General features: G+C 40.3%; 1 protein-coding gene across 3 annotated transcripts in view; it reads left to right on the forward strand.

Annotated features, from left to right (window-relative positions):
* The window catches only part of LOC147884918 (Metallo-hydrolase/oxidoreductase superfamily protein), a 122,764-nt gene that overhangs the window by 38,585 nt on the left and 67,014 nt on the right, over positions 1 to 17,165 (forward strand). For 2 of the 3 annotated variants that reach the window (XM_087397539.1, XM_087397538.1), the window contains exon 3: positions 13,280 to 13,392. In XM_087397539.1, the coding sequence (XP_087253665.1) occupies positions 13,280 to 13,392 (113 nt within the window). Of the gene's footprint in view, positions 1 to 13,268; positions 13,393 to 17,165 lie in introns of all 3 variants that reach the window. The other variant, XM_087397540.1, reaches the window with a different exon arrangement.

Below are 17,165 nucleotides of genomic sequence, written 5' to 3' on the forward strand. Positions count from 1 at the left end.
CAACATTGTTGTGATTAATTGCGCTACAAACAACTCAAGCGGTAAAGCACCATGGATTAGTACAACAATATACATCACAAATGGATGCATACACTCATATACATCACCGATGGATGCATACACTTATACTCACATCAATTTCCAATATTGTATTAGATGGACCCTTAGCATATATGTGTGCCTTTACATTGATCCCTGATTTCATAGTTAAATTATTCCCTTTCTCACATTCTAACATGTGAAAATTTAATGTACATGCATTATGGGCACATTATATTGCAGTTTATGACTAACTTTTTTTATGAATGCATGATACTTGTATATGGTCAAGGAAGGTATATTATCATTTTTGAATGACAAGATTACTCTATGCTCCATTTTATCCTATATTAGAAACTATGATCACTAGATATTACATAAATGTATTGCTCCATTATATCCTATACTAAAAACTATTTTGACCCAAATACATAATGCCAATTGAGGTTAGTACTCATGACAAGTGATGAAAACAATCTAACATTTGGTATGAATGAGATCTTATAAATTTTGGATATATAATATGGGTACTATGTTGATTGAGCTATTTTTCTAAGGGAATATTTTCAACTTAATTACTAAATACATACTTACAATGGTGACCTGATTCCCATCTATATGTATAATCAAGTTTTACTTTGTGTTTAAAAAAAAGCTTTTGCATAAGGTTAAAATTCGAATAGTATTTATATTTGTTTAAGACTACCCATTGAGCTGGCTCCTATCCTTATATTGAACATGATAATGTTCATAAAGATTTTATGAATACAAATAGATAGCATTGGCTCTCTTTTTAGTGGTTGGGAATGAACCCTAAAAGTACCCTAAAACGACTATGTATTCCCTTATTTGTAGCATGGAAGTGATCATGGTAGAGTGGCATAATCCCTATTTTGCTTTTTTCATAGGTTTTTTTTCTACTCATGGTTGGCGGATACGCCACAGCATAGATCCAAATAGATATTTGGTTTTTTGCTTCAACTTGCTTGACTAAACTTTCCTTGATGATTGTTCGATTGTGCATCATGAGTAGTCACTGGCTTAATTGATGCATTAAGTGCAATGTTTTCCTCAAAGTTTTTCATACTACAGGATACGAGTTTGCTTATAGGGGTGGAAATAGAAGCTTGTTAATGCCTGGTGCATATTTTTCGTTAGATGCAGCAGGATACTAGTTACAGAGTGTCGGCCAATTATGCTCCTCTTATGCTTGAGTTTGTGGTCACGTATTGAGTTTAACATAATAGTCTACAGGATACTGGATGAGCACTCAACATAGTGGTTAGATGCATTCATTTCTAGTTCCGATAGAACTATCATTCAGACATTGGTCATAATAGAAGTATGGAGGGCTAAAATCCTTTTTTGGCTCCCTAAGTTTTTTAAAGCATAGTATTGTCCAGATTACATAGGTATTTTCACTAAGCAAAATTAATCCTTATGATGAAAATGTGTTTTTTTTCTTTTGACATAGTTAGTTCTGTTTCCATGTTTTTGGATCGAATGTATGGATGATCTTCTGCAAACATAAAAGACATGATATGTATATGTAGCACATGATCATGTTTACATATTTTCAGTCATATATTCTACCTTGTGATCTATCATTATCTTGTTGTGTGGATGTTCAATCTGAGTAGTGTTTGCTTTTTTTATCGCAAATTTTATGTATTGTTATGTCTCTACCTCTCCACAACGACTCAAATTGATAGTATGGGGATGAAAGAGAAGTTAATTGTGAGTTTCAGGCATGCCTTCATGGTTGGAATATGCTTAATTTGCTTATGATCACATCAATTGTTCCAATGATATTGAGGGGAATAAGATGTTGGATGAGGTTCTCGCTCGCTTGAAACCTATTTAATCTTGCTCGCTTATTTGGGGCTGCTCGCTTTTCTCTGCTCACTTTTTGGTAATCCTCCCAAAAAGGCTACCCCAGAGAAAGAGTGCTCTCCAGCATAGAAATGTCATAACCAACGAATTGTCCAGATTTGCCAGCATACATATGCTGATTATGCTCTTGTAAAGCCACTATATTAGGCTGCAATTGGTGTATATTCAGCCAGATCAGTTCCCATTTTCGACCATCACACAAACCCTGTACATTCAAAGTGACACATTTGAGATGATCAAGCATATTTACAGGTATAGGACAGGTATGTACAGCAGCAAAAATGCCTTCTATGTCTGCATTCCCACCTTAGTATCTGGGCTTCGACTCTAAGAAGAAAACTCAGCCTGAGGAGAAGACAATAAGGCAGCAACTTCCTCTTTTGGAAAGAGGGTACGATTGGCAGTCACCTCAGCCCAAGTCAAACGAATACTAGAATTTTCAGCCAGTGTTTTGCCTTGAGAGGAAGCACCATTCCAAGTCTGGGAGGGCAAAGGTGTCCTAGGTGAGAAGACCTTTCTTGGGGTTTGCCAAGTATCATTCAAAGTTTTTTCCTTTGCCTGACGATGAGAGGCCGAAGGCACAGAAGGAGGAACTTCACCATTTGAAGCAACTGGTGCTTTCCCTTTGTCTTGGACAGCAAAACACTGTTTCACCCCCTTAGTCTTCATCAAAGAGGGGGGGTAGTAGAAATCTTGCTCGGAGGCGGTAACAAATCAGCCTGCACTGGCATTTTTGGAGTATGTGAAGGGCATTGCAAAGCCATATGCCCAAACTTCTTGCATTCAAAGCAAGCACCTGCAAAGAGATCCCATTTCAGTTTATAAAAGGCACTGCCCATCGAAACATTATTCACTGTGACCGAATAAGAATCTAGGGTTGGATTATCTGTGTCCCACAAAATACAAAATCTGTTTGAATTGCCATTAGGCCGTGGTGGACAAACCACTTTGCCAAGAGATGCTGCAATTTTTGGTAAAAGAGAAGCCAGACATTGAGGGAAGTCCACAACTAACACCCAAACAGGGCATCTGTGTCGGATTAAAGCGTGATAATCTTTGGTGGGAGACCAGGGCAACGCATGAACCATCTGTTGCCCATAGAAAAGAGGAGAGTGCTCCAATAAAATCTGCCTGTGCTCTTCATCTGCCATGATCACTCCAAAAAAGCCTCTTGCTGCATAGTGAACTTTTTTGACATAGCAACCGCCCAGGGTTCTAGTCAACCAGTTACCAACATTCGCAACAGCAGGCATACGTCTTGGAAAAAAGATAATGATGGCATGCTTGGCATATTCTTTGATTGGATCAAAAATATCATCCACTTCCACCACGATGCCTGTGGTGGGAACTGGATCTTTCCAACTTTTTCGGGTATCTTCAAACCCCTCGTGCATCACCTCATATAGTAGTTGAGCCTCTGCAGAGGCACGAAAAGAGTCATCCTAACCCATAACCTGCTTTTGCTTTTTGCTTTGGACCGATCTTTCTTTTTGAAAAGTCTTTTCATATGGACAATCTGCCATTTTCTGAAAAGGAGAAGAGGAAGAGAAACTAAAGAAAGAAAGCGGAAAGGGCTTATACAGGAGAAAGGTAAGTTTGTAAGAGGTTACAGAAAGGGCATAGACAGCTAGAGAAAAAAAGAGGGAGGAGTAAACTCAGGGGCTATAAACCCGTGAAGAAATTGCATAGAAGGACCCACAAACTATACGGCTGAAAATTGTACGAAATATGATCGTACAGCCGACTGTAAGAAAATGTACGGCTGGAAGCAGGAAACCTGTACGGAAAATCAAAGCAGGGCTGTACGGAATCTGTATGGACTGCAGCAGGGAAACCGTATGGTGTACGGACAGCAACCACCTATACGGTGTTGAAATATGGAAGCAAGAACTAGAAACTAGAAAACTAGAAGTGAAATAATAACAAGATTGAAAGACAAGAAGTACCTTGAGAAGAGTGTAGACAAGACACAAGCTAGATAGATAGATTGCAATGATGTGACCCATGAATATATGGGCCAAAGTACAAGACATAAAGCAAGAGTGCTTATGGGATAATTGTAGAGGTGCCACATGGCACACACTCAAGACACAAAGACTAGACTAGACTTAGACAAATGTAGACTAGGGAAATAGTACACTTAGTGTGCACTTATCTCCAACACCCTCCTTAAGTGGACACTAGGAGTAAGACAAAAAGACAAGACTAGAAGACAGAAATAAAGACTGATAGACTGAGAGACAAGATAGAAGACATGACAGACAAAAGATCGTGAGACACCCCTCCTCAAGTGATATCCTCATATGGGTCCACAAGGGTAGGGACAAGATGGATCTAAAACAAAACACAGTCAGATTGATAGACAAATAGACAGACAGACAAGACTAGATAGACAGAAGACTGACTGTAGTCAAACAGAAAGACCAAGACACTAGAACCCCTTGACCTACATCATCGGCGGTCAAAGTGGTAGACAAGAAATAGAAGTAATCAGAAAGCCCACTTCTCATCATGTGAGGAAGGAACAATAGGATCAGCTGATGGAGATGTTGCAGCAACATGGGCTGAGGTAGATGCAGGGGCTGATGTAGAGGGTTTGGAGTAGCAGTCCTCTCCCGGTGATTATCACGGCCACAAATGGTGCATGGATGAGCCTTGAAACAGTCCTTCTCCATATGATTGGTTTTGCCACAATGGGTGCAAGGCTTTCTTACCTTAGAACTTCCTATCTTTGCAAAAAATGCAGTGTCAGTTACCTTTCGTTGTTGAGTTCTTTCTTCCTCTTGGAGAGCATTGATGATACCTTCAAGAGAAGGATTATTGTGATACTTGAAGGTAGTGACAAGAGTAGCATAGGTGTCAGGTAAGCTTTTGAGAAGCACAGCAATAGCAATATCTTCGGAGATGGGAGACTTTACTGATGCAAGCTGAACCATAAGACTGCGAAGATAATTGACATGAGAGGCTATAGTAGCCTCTTCCTGCATATGTAGATCAAAGAATGAGATCATAAGTGCAATCTTAGAGTTTTTAGATCGGGGTCCAGAAAGGGTATCCAAAGTGATCCATGCTTGAGGAGCAGACTGTATGTCGGAGATGTGATGAATGTAATCATCTCCAAGACCGAGCAAGATGATAGCATAGGCTTTGTCGTTCTTGACAGTGACAGCTTGCTCAATGTCGGGATCTTCGGGAGCAGCACGGTGAACAATGTCCCAAAGGCCTTCTTTCATAAGATGGCACTTAATTTTGATTTGCCAAGTATGAAAGTTGGACCCATTGAATTTGTCGATAGACATGAGAGAATGAGAGGAAGATGCCATGTGGGAAGGTCTTACCTCTTGCTAAGATGCAAGGGCAGTGTCTATTCCCTTACAATTATTGCAAAAATAAATGAAAGGAGAGATTTAAGAAGCCGGTTCTCTCACAGGCCATAGCATGTGACAGCCCATCGAAGCAGGAGGAACTAGCAAAAAGGGAACTGCTCAGCAAACTGAAAGAGGCAATGCATAGTACCTTAATCCCAGGCAGAGGCAGAGGCGCAAAAAGGAGCGCGAGCTCCAAGGCAATGCCGTAGGGAAGACGTGAGCAGCTCTCGTGCAGTCATGAATAGATGGCGCAGATCTCCGTGATGATGGCGCAGATCGCGAACAGTAGTTGCGGAGGTGCGGTTTGTGCAGGTACAAATTCCGTATAGTCGTACGGACTGCACAGACAGTCTTGATTGTACTTCGAAAGTTCGTTCGTTGATGCAGGTGCAGGAGCTACAGCAGTGCCAGATCTGCGCAGATCTGGCAGAGAGCGGAACTGCGCAGCAGATTTGGCAGAGAGATGCCGGGCAGATCTGCAGCGACAGCAAGAACGGCAGCAGCGTGGAGAAGACGGGCAGAAGATTGGAGAAGGCGACGAGCTGAGCGGGGGAGAAATCTGAGAAGAGGTAGCTATGGCTACAACAGACTGAGGGGAGAGAAGAGGGATCAACCTTGCTCTGATACCATGTTGAAATATGGAAGCAAGAACTAGAAACTAGAAAACTAGAAGTGAAATAATAACAAGATTGAAAGAGAAGAAGTACCTTGAGAAGAGTGTAGACAAGACACAAGCTAGATAGATAGATTGCAATGATGTGACCCATGAATATATGGGCCAAAGTACAAGACATAAAGCAAGAGTGCTTATGGGATAATTGTAGAGGTGCCACATGGCACATACTCAAGACACAAAGACTAAACTAGAATTAGACAAATGCAGACTAGGGAAATAGTACACTTAGTGTGCACTTACCCCAACATACGGGGGTGCGGATGACGACCTGTACGGAAAGACCACACGGGGCCGTGCGGATGACGGACATTGTTGCACGGGCATTGACGGAAGATTGTACGGGGCCGTACGGATGTACGGACAGAAAGGGAAGGCTGTACGGGGGGGTTTGACGGGGCTGAACGGGCAGAGGTCGCTCCTCTCTCACTCTCTCTCACACACCACAGACACCACACACACACACACACCCCCCCCCATACATCTCACACACACATACACACACACACATTTTTTTGGGGGTGAAACCACTGTATTTATAGTAGAAAAGCTTTTTACAATGAGAATAGTCTACAGAATAGACTATTCAAAAAAATCAGAAGGAGTGGGAAAACACCTCTAAAGAAGATACATCCAAGTCATCCTCACGACAAGCATCATACAGAGATTGTCGTAATGAGGCTTTGAAAAACTTGTAAGGTTGGAGCAATGGTTGCCCCGAGAAAACCTGGTTCCTTTGTTTCCAAACAGTCGAGAGTGCCCAAAATCTAACCCAATGAAAAAAGTGAGAGTATTGAGCCTGCACTGAAGTCAACTTCCCAAAGATCCATAAATATTTCGCAAATCGATGAGTAGGGAAACATAGATGAAGACAGTGTGAAATACGATCCAAGAGAGCTTTGGAGTTAGGACAGAACCATAGAAGATGTGGAACAGTCTCAGAAGAACTGGAACATATCAAACAATGAGGAGCTGTAATCCTGTGCTTAGCGAAAGTGACCCCTACTGAAAAAACGCTCTGAGATTTGACTTCCACTAGGAAAGAGGTTTGTGCAGATGCCAAAGAGCATTCCCATGTTGGACAATCCATGGAGGAGGCAAAATCAGCCTATAAGATCGCATAGAAGTAAGAGCCTGCAAAGTAAGCGAGCGTAATCCTGGAGTATCAGACACTAGTTGCCAATCCTGAAGTCTATGAGAACCATCACATGGAGGAATTGGAAGGAAGGGCTGCAATAAATCACTTATTTTCCTACATACAATATGATGATGCATACCAAGAGGAAAATGACGACAAGCATCCGGAAATGATAAGATATTTTCTTGATCATCCACTGCATCTGCAATGTAATGAATCCCAAGCTTCATAAGATTGTATGCCCGAACTGGTTCGTGTAAAGCAAGAGGGATGTAAAACACTGAACTCCAGTGTATGCTTTCTTGACGAAGTGAGTTAGGCTGAGCTTAATTAACAGGAGACCATTTAACTTTAGAAAGCACATGCTTCCAATCTTGAAGTAATGAAGATGAATAAAGACAACCAGAAATCTTTCCTTGAAATTTGCCAATGACCATCTCCCAATGATCCGTAATCCAATCCCCATAAGCACAGGTTCTCATGTTCATACACATAGCAGCTAGCATGATAGCCCATGGCTGTTTTTGCTGAAAAAATGTAGGAAGCATGGTAATCTTTCTGGCCAAGATATGAAAATGAATGTTAAGTATGTTGAGACCCCCATGCAGCTTCGGAGAACATACAACAGGCATCCTTAACAGCCTCAAGCCCTTCTTGCAAGATTTTGTCTTCCAAAAAAGCTCCATCGCATGTGACATGAAAGCATCTATGTCTTTGGAATTCCAATGTAAAAGTGGTAGATAGAATTGAACATGAGCTATAATAATAGATTGAACAATCCTGAGTCGAACATGCAGAGGCCATGTGGATAATTTCCAATAATCCAATTTCTGATAAAGTTTGTTAGACATCCATACCATTTGCTGTTTTATAGTGATATTTCAGCCCATAGGATAGCCCAAATGTCTGACAATCTGATTTGGCTGTAAAATCTGACCAGGCCAAATAAGCGAATGCCAATCGTATGCTTTCAACAGTAAATGTTATCTTTGTGTAATCTATCAAATTGTTAATCTTCCCAAGAGTTTACTTGGGCAATGTCTTCTTAGCTATCTGACTAGATAGTGTCCTTTGACACGCCAAGGACCATAATGTGAGATGAAAGATTTTGATTAGACAACTAATGTGAGACTAAAAGATTTTGATTAGTCAACTAATGTGAGACAAAAGATTTTGATTAGACAACTAATGTGAGACGAAAGATTTTGATTAGACAAGTGTGTGCCAATTAAGCATTGAGAAGTAGAAGCTGAATATAGAAGATAGATCACTTGGATCAATTTAGGTCCAAAGCCCAACCTGGACATGGTATTAGAAATAAAGTCCCAATGAATAGTATCAAATGCTTTTGCAACATCCACTTGCATGTGTGAGTATGAAGACTTTGTATAAATGGATGCTCAAGTATGTGTGGGTGTGTGGATTTGTATGTGTGAGAGCATATTTTTATACTATGGTCTACACCCACTGTTGGGCGCTGATGACGTCAGTGGGAATGTCATAGTAGCTAGTCCTTGCTATGCATGATCACCATGCCATGCTTCCAGGAGCGAGGAAGGTGCTGCTCTTGCCAGGCTAAATTAATCATTTGCAAAATAATATCTTTTAACTCAGCCCAGAAAGCCACAAAGAATTCCACAGTTAAACCATCCCAGCTGGGGATTTCCCTCTTGCCAAATGTGCCAAAGCATCATCAAGCTCAGTTGCCGAAAATGACTTTTCAATGTCTGTAGAAACATCATAATTCATAATCGGGCTGATACAATCCAGAAATCTGCATTGCATTTGTAACTGATTTGAAGAAGACAAAGGCTTGGAGAAAATGCTTTTGAAGTGCTGTACGCAAGCATCTTTCAATTGAGATTGAGAATGGGTCTAGCAAACATCCTGTTTTTTAATTCTTTGAATTGACTGCCTCTGTCTTCCTGTATGGAAGCTTTTGAAAAAAGTTTTGGAAGAACAACCTTTGTCCAAAAAAGGCTTAGCCTTGGCTCGAATTTGCCATTTATGCAACTTTCTTTGATCATCCTAAGTCAAGAAATGTTGGGCTGCCAAAAGAGTATCCAACTCATGCTGAATAAGAGGTATGTCATGACTAATATGAGTGAGGCTTTGACATTGTTGCTTTGCCTTTTGTATATTATGTCGTAGATCAGCCATATGCCACCGGCCATAATCGTTAATAAACACCTGAACCCGACAGCCAAAACTCTCCTAGGCATAATCCAAGTCCTCATAAGCATGCAATCGAAGAGGTCGGATAGCAAGTAAGATAGCTTCCTGAAATTCCTTGTGAGAAAGATAAGCATTATTTACATGAAGCATTCTAACACTTGACGGCTGCAAGTCACGTGTTACATGAGCAAAGCATAGCTCCAGCCATAAAGGAGCATGATTTGACAGATGAAGAGAATAGTCAACCCACAAATTACATAATGCCAAAAAAGCCTCTGTTTATTGACATTGCAGAGGCCTTGAACATTATAAGGAAGACATTTCATAGCTGTATACATATGTACAAACAAGTGACAAAGCATCAAGCAAATGCCATATCCTCAGCCTCTGTAATCCTCCTCGTAAAAGACAGCAAAGACACTCTCATTTTCTCTCCCTCTCTCAACAGATACACTAGGGCCCAAGACAATCGTTGGGCTGGACCCCCCTGAAGGTTTTTATTCATTAGAGAGAAAAATGCAGTACATGAGTTCAGCGTGGAAGTTGTTTTATACAAAATCCAAAACGTGAATGAAATTACATGAGCTCTTAGGCTCTCTTTCTTGGCAACAAGCCACTCGTCAAATTTTACATTACTTTCCTAATTACATGCCACTAAGGGCAACTCTGGAGTCTTTGAAGCACTTGGTCACGTGAACAGCCTCCTAGATGCTTGTTAGGCTCCGTAGCGCTTAGGAAAATAACTCTTCCTAGTACCTGCAACAATTAATTAGAGCGCACCACCATGGTACCCATTAATTGTTAGCGCTTTGCATGCAAATAACACATGGTGGACTAATTCTAGTCACGGTGGGCGTCCCCACTGAACACATGTGCACACATAACAAATATAAAAATATATATTTATTCTCTGGTTGACCGAAGCTAATGCCCTTGATCATAATTAAGGGGCTTTGACCAAGGGTTAAGGCGCCTTAATTATAGTCAAGTCTCTCCAACCGAAGTTGGCACATCTTGTTAATTGTCTTGGCGCATGTCAAGTCTCGTTGACCGAAGTCAACACTCTCTGACCGTAGTCAGCTCTGTGGTTCTCTGGTTAACGGCAGTTAACCCTCTTGGTAATGAACCAAGTCTCTCCGACCGAAGTAAGGTTTTTTGGACTAGAGTCAAGTATCTTTGACTGTAGTCAATTCTTTGACCATTAAAAGAACTCTTTGAGCATAATTAACACATATAAAAACTCTTTAATTATGATGAGATAAATGATCAACTGTACTTTGACTTAGGATATTTACATTGTGGTGACATCCCCTCGGCTTCTATTCAGTTGACCTCAACTGAAAAGCTTCTTTGTAAACATCCAGAAGCTGTGGATGATCGGACAACATGTCTTCATCCATCCACTTGGCATCTAATGCCGTATAATTCTTGAATTTTACAAGATACCTATAAAACTCCTTGCCCTGAGGGCCTTTGCGTATAGTATGGTACACAATCTGCTATGGCTGAAGGACCTCCTCCAGCTCATCCACTTTTGGTGGATCCTTTGATACTGGCTTTGTAGGCTCTGGTCTCTGGAATTTCTTTAGAAGACTCACATGGAATGCATTGTGAATCCTCCAATGCTCTGGCAATGCTAACCTGTATGCAACTTCATTTATTCTGTCTGTAACCCTGAAAGGGCCATTATACGTGGAAGATAACTTTGCATACACTTTCTGTTTGCCTTTAAACTTGCGGAGCCTAGCTTTCTCGAACTTTTAAAGTACCCAATCCCCTTCCTTGAGATCTAACTGTCTCCTATGCTTATTATCTGCAGCTCTTTTATGCTTCTCTTGAGACCTTTTGATTGCTGTCCGGACTTGGCTGTAAGCTGTTTGGAGGTCTCTCACAAACTGATCAGCTGCAAATATTTCGTCCTTGGTCCTCAGGATAGGTGGCAGAATCACCTTTCCATAGATGACCTCAAAGGGGGCTTTCCCTGCAGAGCTGTGTACTATATTATTGTAAGCAAACTCTACCAATGGTAGGTACTTTTCCCAGTCTGAACCTTGGTCACCCACGTAGCATATCAGCACATCCAATGTTATAGAATTTGCTACTTCACTTTGACCATCTGTCTCGGGATGGAAAGAAGAAGAAAAATTCAAATTCGTCCCCATGTTGTCAAATAAAGCTCTCCAGAATAGACTGGTCATTCTGGGATCTCGATCACTGACAATGGACCTAGGCATACCATGATGCTTAAAGATCTGTGCCATGAGAAGCTTAGCCATATGATCTGTCTTTATGGTTTTGCGAATTGGAATGAAAGGAGCTTGCTTGCTGAATCTATCAATGATAGTCAAAATCCGACTTTGATCTTGGCAAATAAAAAATGAAGTCCATTGTAATACTTTCCCATGGTGCCTGAGGCACGGGAAGAGGCATAAGTAGGCCAGGTGCCTTCCGTCTATCATATTTCACTTTCTGACACGTAAGGCATTCAGTAACAAACTGATGTATATCTTTCCGCATCCGTGGCCAAAAGAAATACCTCTGTAGTGCTACAGTTGTTGCTGTAATTCTTCTATGTCCAGCATAGGGAGGTGCATGGCATTCCTCCAAAATCTTTTTCCTCATCTCTTGGGTGATGCATAGGCAGTCATCTTTCATTAAATACCCATCTTTCAGGGAATAGTGACTGGTGGACTGCCCCTCTTGCATTTGCTGTAAAATCTCACCAAAATCTGCAGCATTAGTATATTGTTCCCTCATATCTTCAAGGTTCTGATGATAAGCAATAGTTACATTGTTGACCTGGGGTCTTCGGGACAAGGCATCTTCCACTCTGTTCCGAATTCCTGGGGTATGGACAATCTGAAAATGATACATTGACAGCATATTTACCCATTTCATATGTTTCTCGGAAAGTTTTGTCTGAGTTAGAAAATATCTTAGACTTTGGTGATCTGTTTTAACAGTAAAATCTGCACCCAAAAGATAGTGCTTCCATGTGTTCACAGCATGAACTACAACCAACAATTCTTTTTCATAGATTCCCAGATATCTTTTAGCATCACGCAATCTTCGGCTCTCGTATGCTACTACATGTCCATTCTGATGTAATGCAGCCCCAACACACTCTCCACAAGCATCGCAATCAACATCAAAAGGTTGATAAAGGTTTGGGACTACAAGAATAGGCTCTGTAGTCAACTTCTCCTTGAGTGTATTGAATGCTTTCTTCTGTGATATTCCCCATGTGAAGGCTGCATTTTTCTTAGTAAGGTCATGTAGTGGAGCTGCTATATCAGCAAAATGTCTGATGAATCTCCTGTAATAGGAGCAAAGTCCCAGAAAACTACGGACTTCATGCACAGTTTTCAACTCAGGCCATTCTTGGATGGCTCGGATCTTTGCAGGATCAATGTGTATCCCATTCTTGGATATTATATGCCCCAGATAATGGATCTCTTCCAAAAAGAATTCACTTTTCTTGCTATTGAAAAAAAGCTGATGATTTCGAAGTTCTTGAAATACCAAAGCAAGATGTTCCCTATGCTCTTCTTCTGTCTTTGAAAAGACTAGGATATCATCAAAGAAAGTACCCATGAAATGCCTGTACTTTCGGAAGATGCGATCCATTATTCTATTGAATGTGGCTAGAGCATTTGTCAACCCAAAAGGCATCACTAAGTATTCATATAACCCGAATGTAGTGCGAAAAGCTATCTTATGCACATCTTGTGGTTGTACCTATTCTTGCATTTTGGAGCGAAGGTGGAGGTAGAAGAAGGGGGAGGGAGTCGAGGAAGGAGTGTTGGGGGGAGAGAGAGAGAGAGAGAGAGAGAGAGAGAGAGAGAGAGATGTGTGTGTGCACTCTTGTTACCATGAGCTTTGAAGAACTTTGAAAAGATTGGCACTGTTCTTATCTCTAAGAATCAGCGAGCATTGTGAGATCTGAATTAATTTTCCTGTACATGCAAAAATGGTGTGTTAGGGCATTTTCAGGTTTGTTGGCCAGCCACACAAATTGGGAATAAAAACAGGCGGCGCAACACTAGCGTTGTCATTCGATACTCCACGTCAAACGGCATGTGCAACATTCTTATAGATGCTGGCAAGTATGAAACTTGTTGGGCTTCTTTCTTATCGTATTTGAGAAAATAGAGATGTTAGGTCGCTGAATCAAATGAAGTATGAGCTTTTGTGTATATTGAATTGGTCAAATTGTGTAAGGCAAATGCCACCTCTTGGCCCTTGCAACCTTCTGTCAACAAAAATACCCATCACACAGGCGTTGTACGCAACGTGTGCACACACACAATATATACATTTATGTACATCAAAACATTTCATGGTCTCTCTGAAGAGTTTTGTCAAACAATTCATCTAAGTCGTGTCACATTCAAACAAAAATGTAACGTTTGTTTCCTCTTTAGGAATCAGCGTGCTCGATGATAAAACTTAGAAAAGCTCCTTGTATGTGGTAAACTGATTTGCAAGTAGCCTTTGATAGAGCAAGTCCATGCCATGTAACTTACACCGTGGGTATCCTCAAGTTTTGAACATGCATTTCTCCTTAGCCATGCCTTTATATCCTATAACATGACAAATCCCCTTGATTATTGAGTCACGTGGTTGTGAATATCGATTTAAATGATAAATGGTAGATGCACCACCCCATGGGGGACACCTTGCCTATTCTTTTCAAAATCATGGCTCACAAGGTCAAGGTGATGACTTAACACCTTGTCCTATCGTTAATAACTTAGTGAACTTTAAGAAAAACTCTTTCTCCTTTCTCACTCCCTTTGAAAGATGTATTTCCATCCGTGTACGCTTTTGTTCTATCCATAACTTGGGTAGATATTTACTTTTGCTAGTGTTAGCATTTCTCACATCTCGATTATAAAGTTTCCCTAGGCAATTATTTGGGTATGCCAAATGTAGTTGGATTCATTGATCTATAATCATACGTCAGATCAAGTGGACTTGTCCTCTTGGATTTTATCGTTATAGACAAAATCTAATAATAGCAACTATTTGTTCATGTACTTTGCCTTAATGAAACATATACTACTCTCTTTGTTTGAACATCTGTCTTTGATCCCCACTAAAAGGCAAGTGGCTTCATCTGTTCTACCTTACTATGTTGACATGAAAAACATAGTATCACATATTCATCAATATGTTTTTAATCTTTGGTAAAAAGAATTGTACAAGTTTGTTTGTCTTTTCAACTCCTAGATGTTCCGCACGTGGACTATCATGTTATGATTAAATGATTTAAAAAAAAAAATCATTTCGATTAGGTATTACAACCTTGTCATTTCTTTTGAGTATACCACTATCTATACCTCTAGCCCTTTCTAGTGCTAGGTCATCTATAATCCAAAGGAGGTAACCGTTTTGGCCATGCATTGATCTTTGTTCTTTGGGCCATCTTTCCATTATGCGGCTAAAGACACCCAAAACAAAAACCTTCTGTTCTTGCCTTCTTCTGTTCATAAGTCAAAGAAGACATACTGCAAAACTTTTATCTTCACCCTATGGTGTACTTAGTTGAGAACCACTGTCCATTGCCTTAACTGTCTTGGTTTGATTACCGAGTTGGTGATTGTTCTCTTTCTTCGCAAACTCTCTTCAAAGATCGATTTCTTTGGGTACTCATATTGAGACGGTCAATGCCCAAAACCCTTCGTTTAGAGTTTGATATTCTCATAATTTAATGCAATAGCAATTGCATCTTCCAGTGCTTTGCATACTTGCCTTTGAGTGCTATCTTGATTCGATCATTGAAAGTCAAAGATATAATCTTTAACTTGAAGAAACTGTGGCAAAGGATCATGAATCTTCATTGTTAGCTCACAGATTGTATTAGTATATTCCGCCACCAAAGATTCTTTTGCCTAAGGTACTTGTAATCATCCTAGGCTCTAGAAGCTTCATTGAGAGGTTATATGTATGCATGTGTGTTTGCATTTATCTGTATATATATATATATATATGTGCATGTGCGCGCACACATACAGAACCATCAACTATGATATACCACCAAAAATTTTAAGAAATAAGGGATCACATTTGGGCGTACCTAAGCTACATGATCAACAATTATTTATTTATTTTTTGGTTCATATTCATTGCACACTAGCAAAGTAATTTTTAGATGCAGGTATGAATAGAAGCCTTTTTTGGGGAAAATTGTAGCACATGGCTTTTGGTTGCTTCTATTGGAGACACATCTAAGAAACCCTACAAATCGTGGAACTTGAAACAATCCCGGATCAGAAAAGTGGACATGAGACTTGGCTATATAATGAGCCCCCATAGATTGAGAATTGTAAAACTGCTTCAAAGGTTGGAGGGTTTAGTAGGATCTTTATGCAGCTAGAACGACTCATAATTTTAGATTTGAAAAATAGGCTTCATACCTTGAGCAAGGTGAAACAGAGTCTATCGTGGGTCATAGCTCCAGGGTAAATTAGATTCAAAATGAACTTATACAACTGGGAGAGGAATTGGATGATGTAGACTTGGTACATATTTTCTTGAATGTGCTGAATTATACATCTTAGAAGTTAGTAGTGTGTGTCAAGTCGTAGCAAGGGAGCAACTTCAAAAGTTTGATGAATGAATTGGTTATTTTCTGTAGGATCGATAGGCAAAAGAGAGAGTGCAAATTGCAAAGGAGTCGATGATGTGGCACAATGTGACAGTCCTGAACCTGAAATTAACTGAAAACTTCAATTTTTGGAAGGATTTGAGTTGTCAACCTTGTCCAAAGTATTGTATTGACAGGTTGAAGGTCCAGATGTCAAAAGCCCTAAATTTTTCTGTTGGAAATTAGGGTTTGACAGTAAAAACTGTCAAAAACAGTAAAATACTGCAAATGTTGCTTGTGAATCAGCTTCTGGTCCTTTGAGATTAGGACTGAGACTCAAAAGGCCTCTGTAGGTAGAGTATAACAAACCACGAAGCTGCTGCAGCAGGTTGAAGTGCAAAAGACAGCTGGAGCATAGCTGGAACAGCCCTTAGAAACCTCGAACTTAGTGCGTGGCTGGTAGTATCTCCTTTGGAGGGCTCTGATACCACTGTAGGATCAAATGAGCAATGGACAGCCCATGCCCAATCATCCTGAAGAGCATGTGCATTGTGAAGCATCTTCTGGCTCATGGGATTCAATAGCATGAGAGGCATTAACTGTCAATCCTGCTTTCTTTTTCTCCGAAGCAATGCGCTTCTTGCATTTTGAAATGTCATGTCCAGGCTTGCGACAATAGTTGCATCTTTTCTTCTTTGACTAATTTGCGCATAGCAGCTGCAATTCCTCCCATGCATCTAAAAATACAGCAGATTTGTCAAAGAAGAAAAGATGCAACTATTGTCGCAAGCCTGGACATGACATTTCAGAATGCAGGAAGCGCATTGCTTCGGAGAAAAAGAAAGTAGGATTGACAGTTAATGCCTCTCATGCTATTGAATCCCATGAGCCAGAAGATGCTTCACATGCACATGATCTTCAGGATGATTGGGCATGGGCTGTCCATTGCTCATTTGATCCTACATTTTCTTCAAGAAGAACATAGGAAACAAGTGAGTGGCAATCTCGAAAGAGGCGTAGAAGACATGGCTTTAATTCTCGAAGGAAAAAAACAAATGCAATCACAGAAAGGTGAGTCAAAAAAAGAGTGAAAGCTATACTTTTATTGTGATATCTTTTAAACCTTACCAAGCGCCTTATTCCTTTGTATTTGGAGTCTGACTGCTCGAGAGAATCCTGATTGAAATTAGGCCATGCTTGTTTCTGTCAAGAAGCTTTTATTTTATTTGCTTTACTTTTTCGTGATCAAAACAATGCAGCTTTCGAAAGAAATCACTTTTGCTAAGCCAG

This window comes from Dipteris shenzhenensis, chromosome 26, assembly GCF_047967505.1.
Source record: "Dipteris shenzhenensis isolate YYH24624 ecotype China chromosome 26, Dip_SZ_1.0, whole genome shotgun sequence".
NCBI classification, from domain to species: domain Eukaryota; kingdom Viridiplantae; phylum Streptophyta; class Polypodiopsida; order Gleicheniales; family Dipteridaceae; genus Dipteris; species Dipteris shenzhenensis.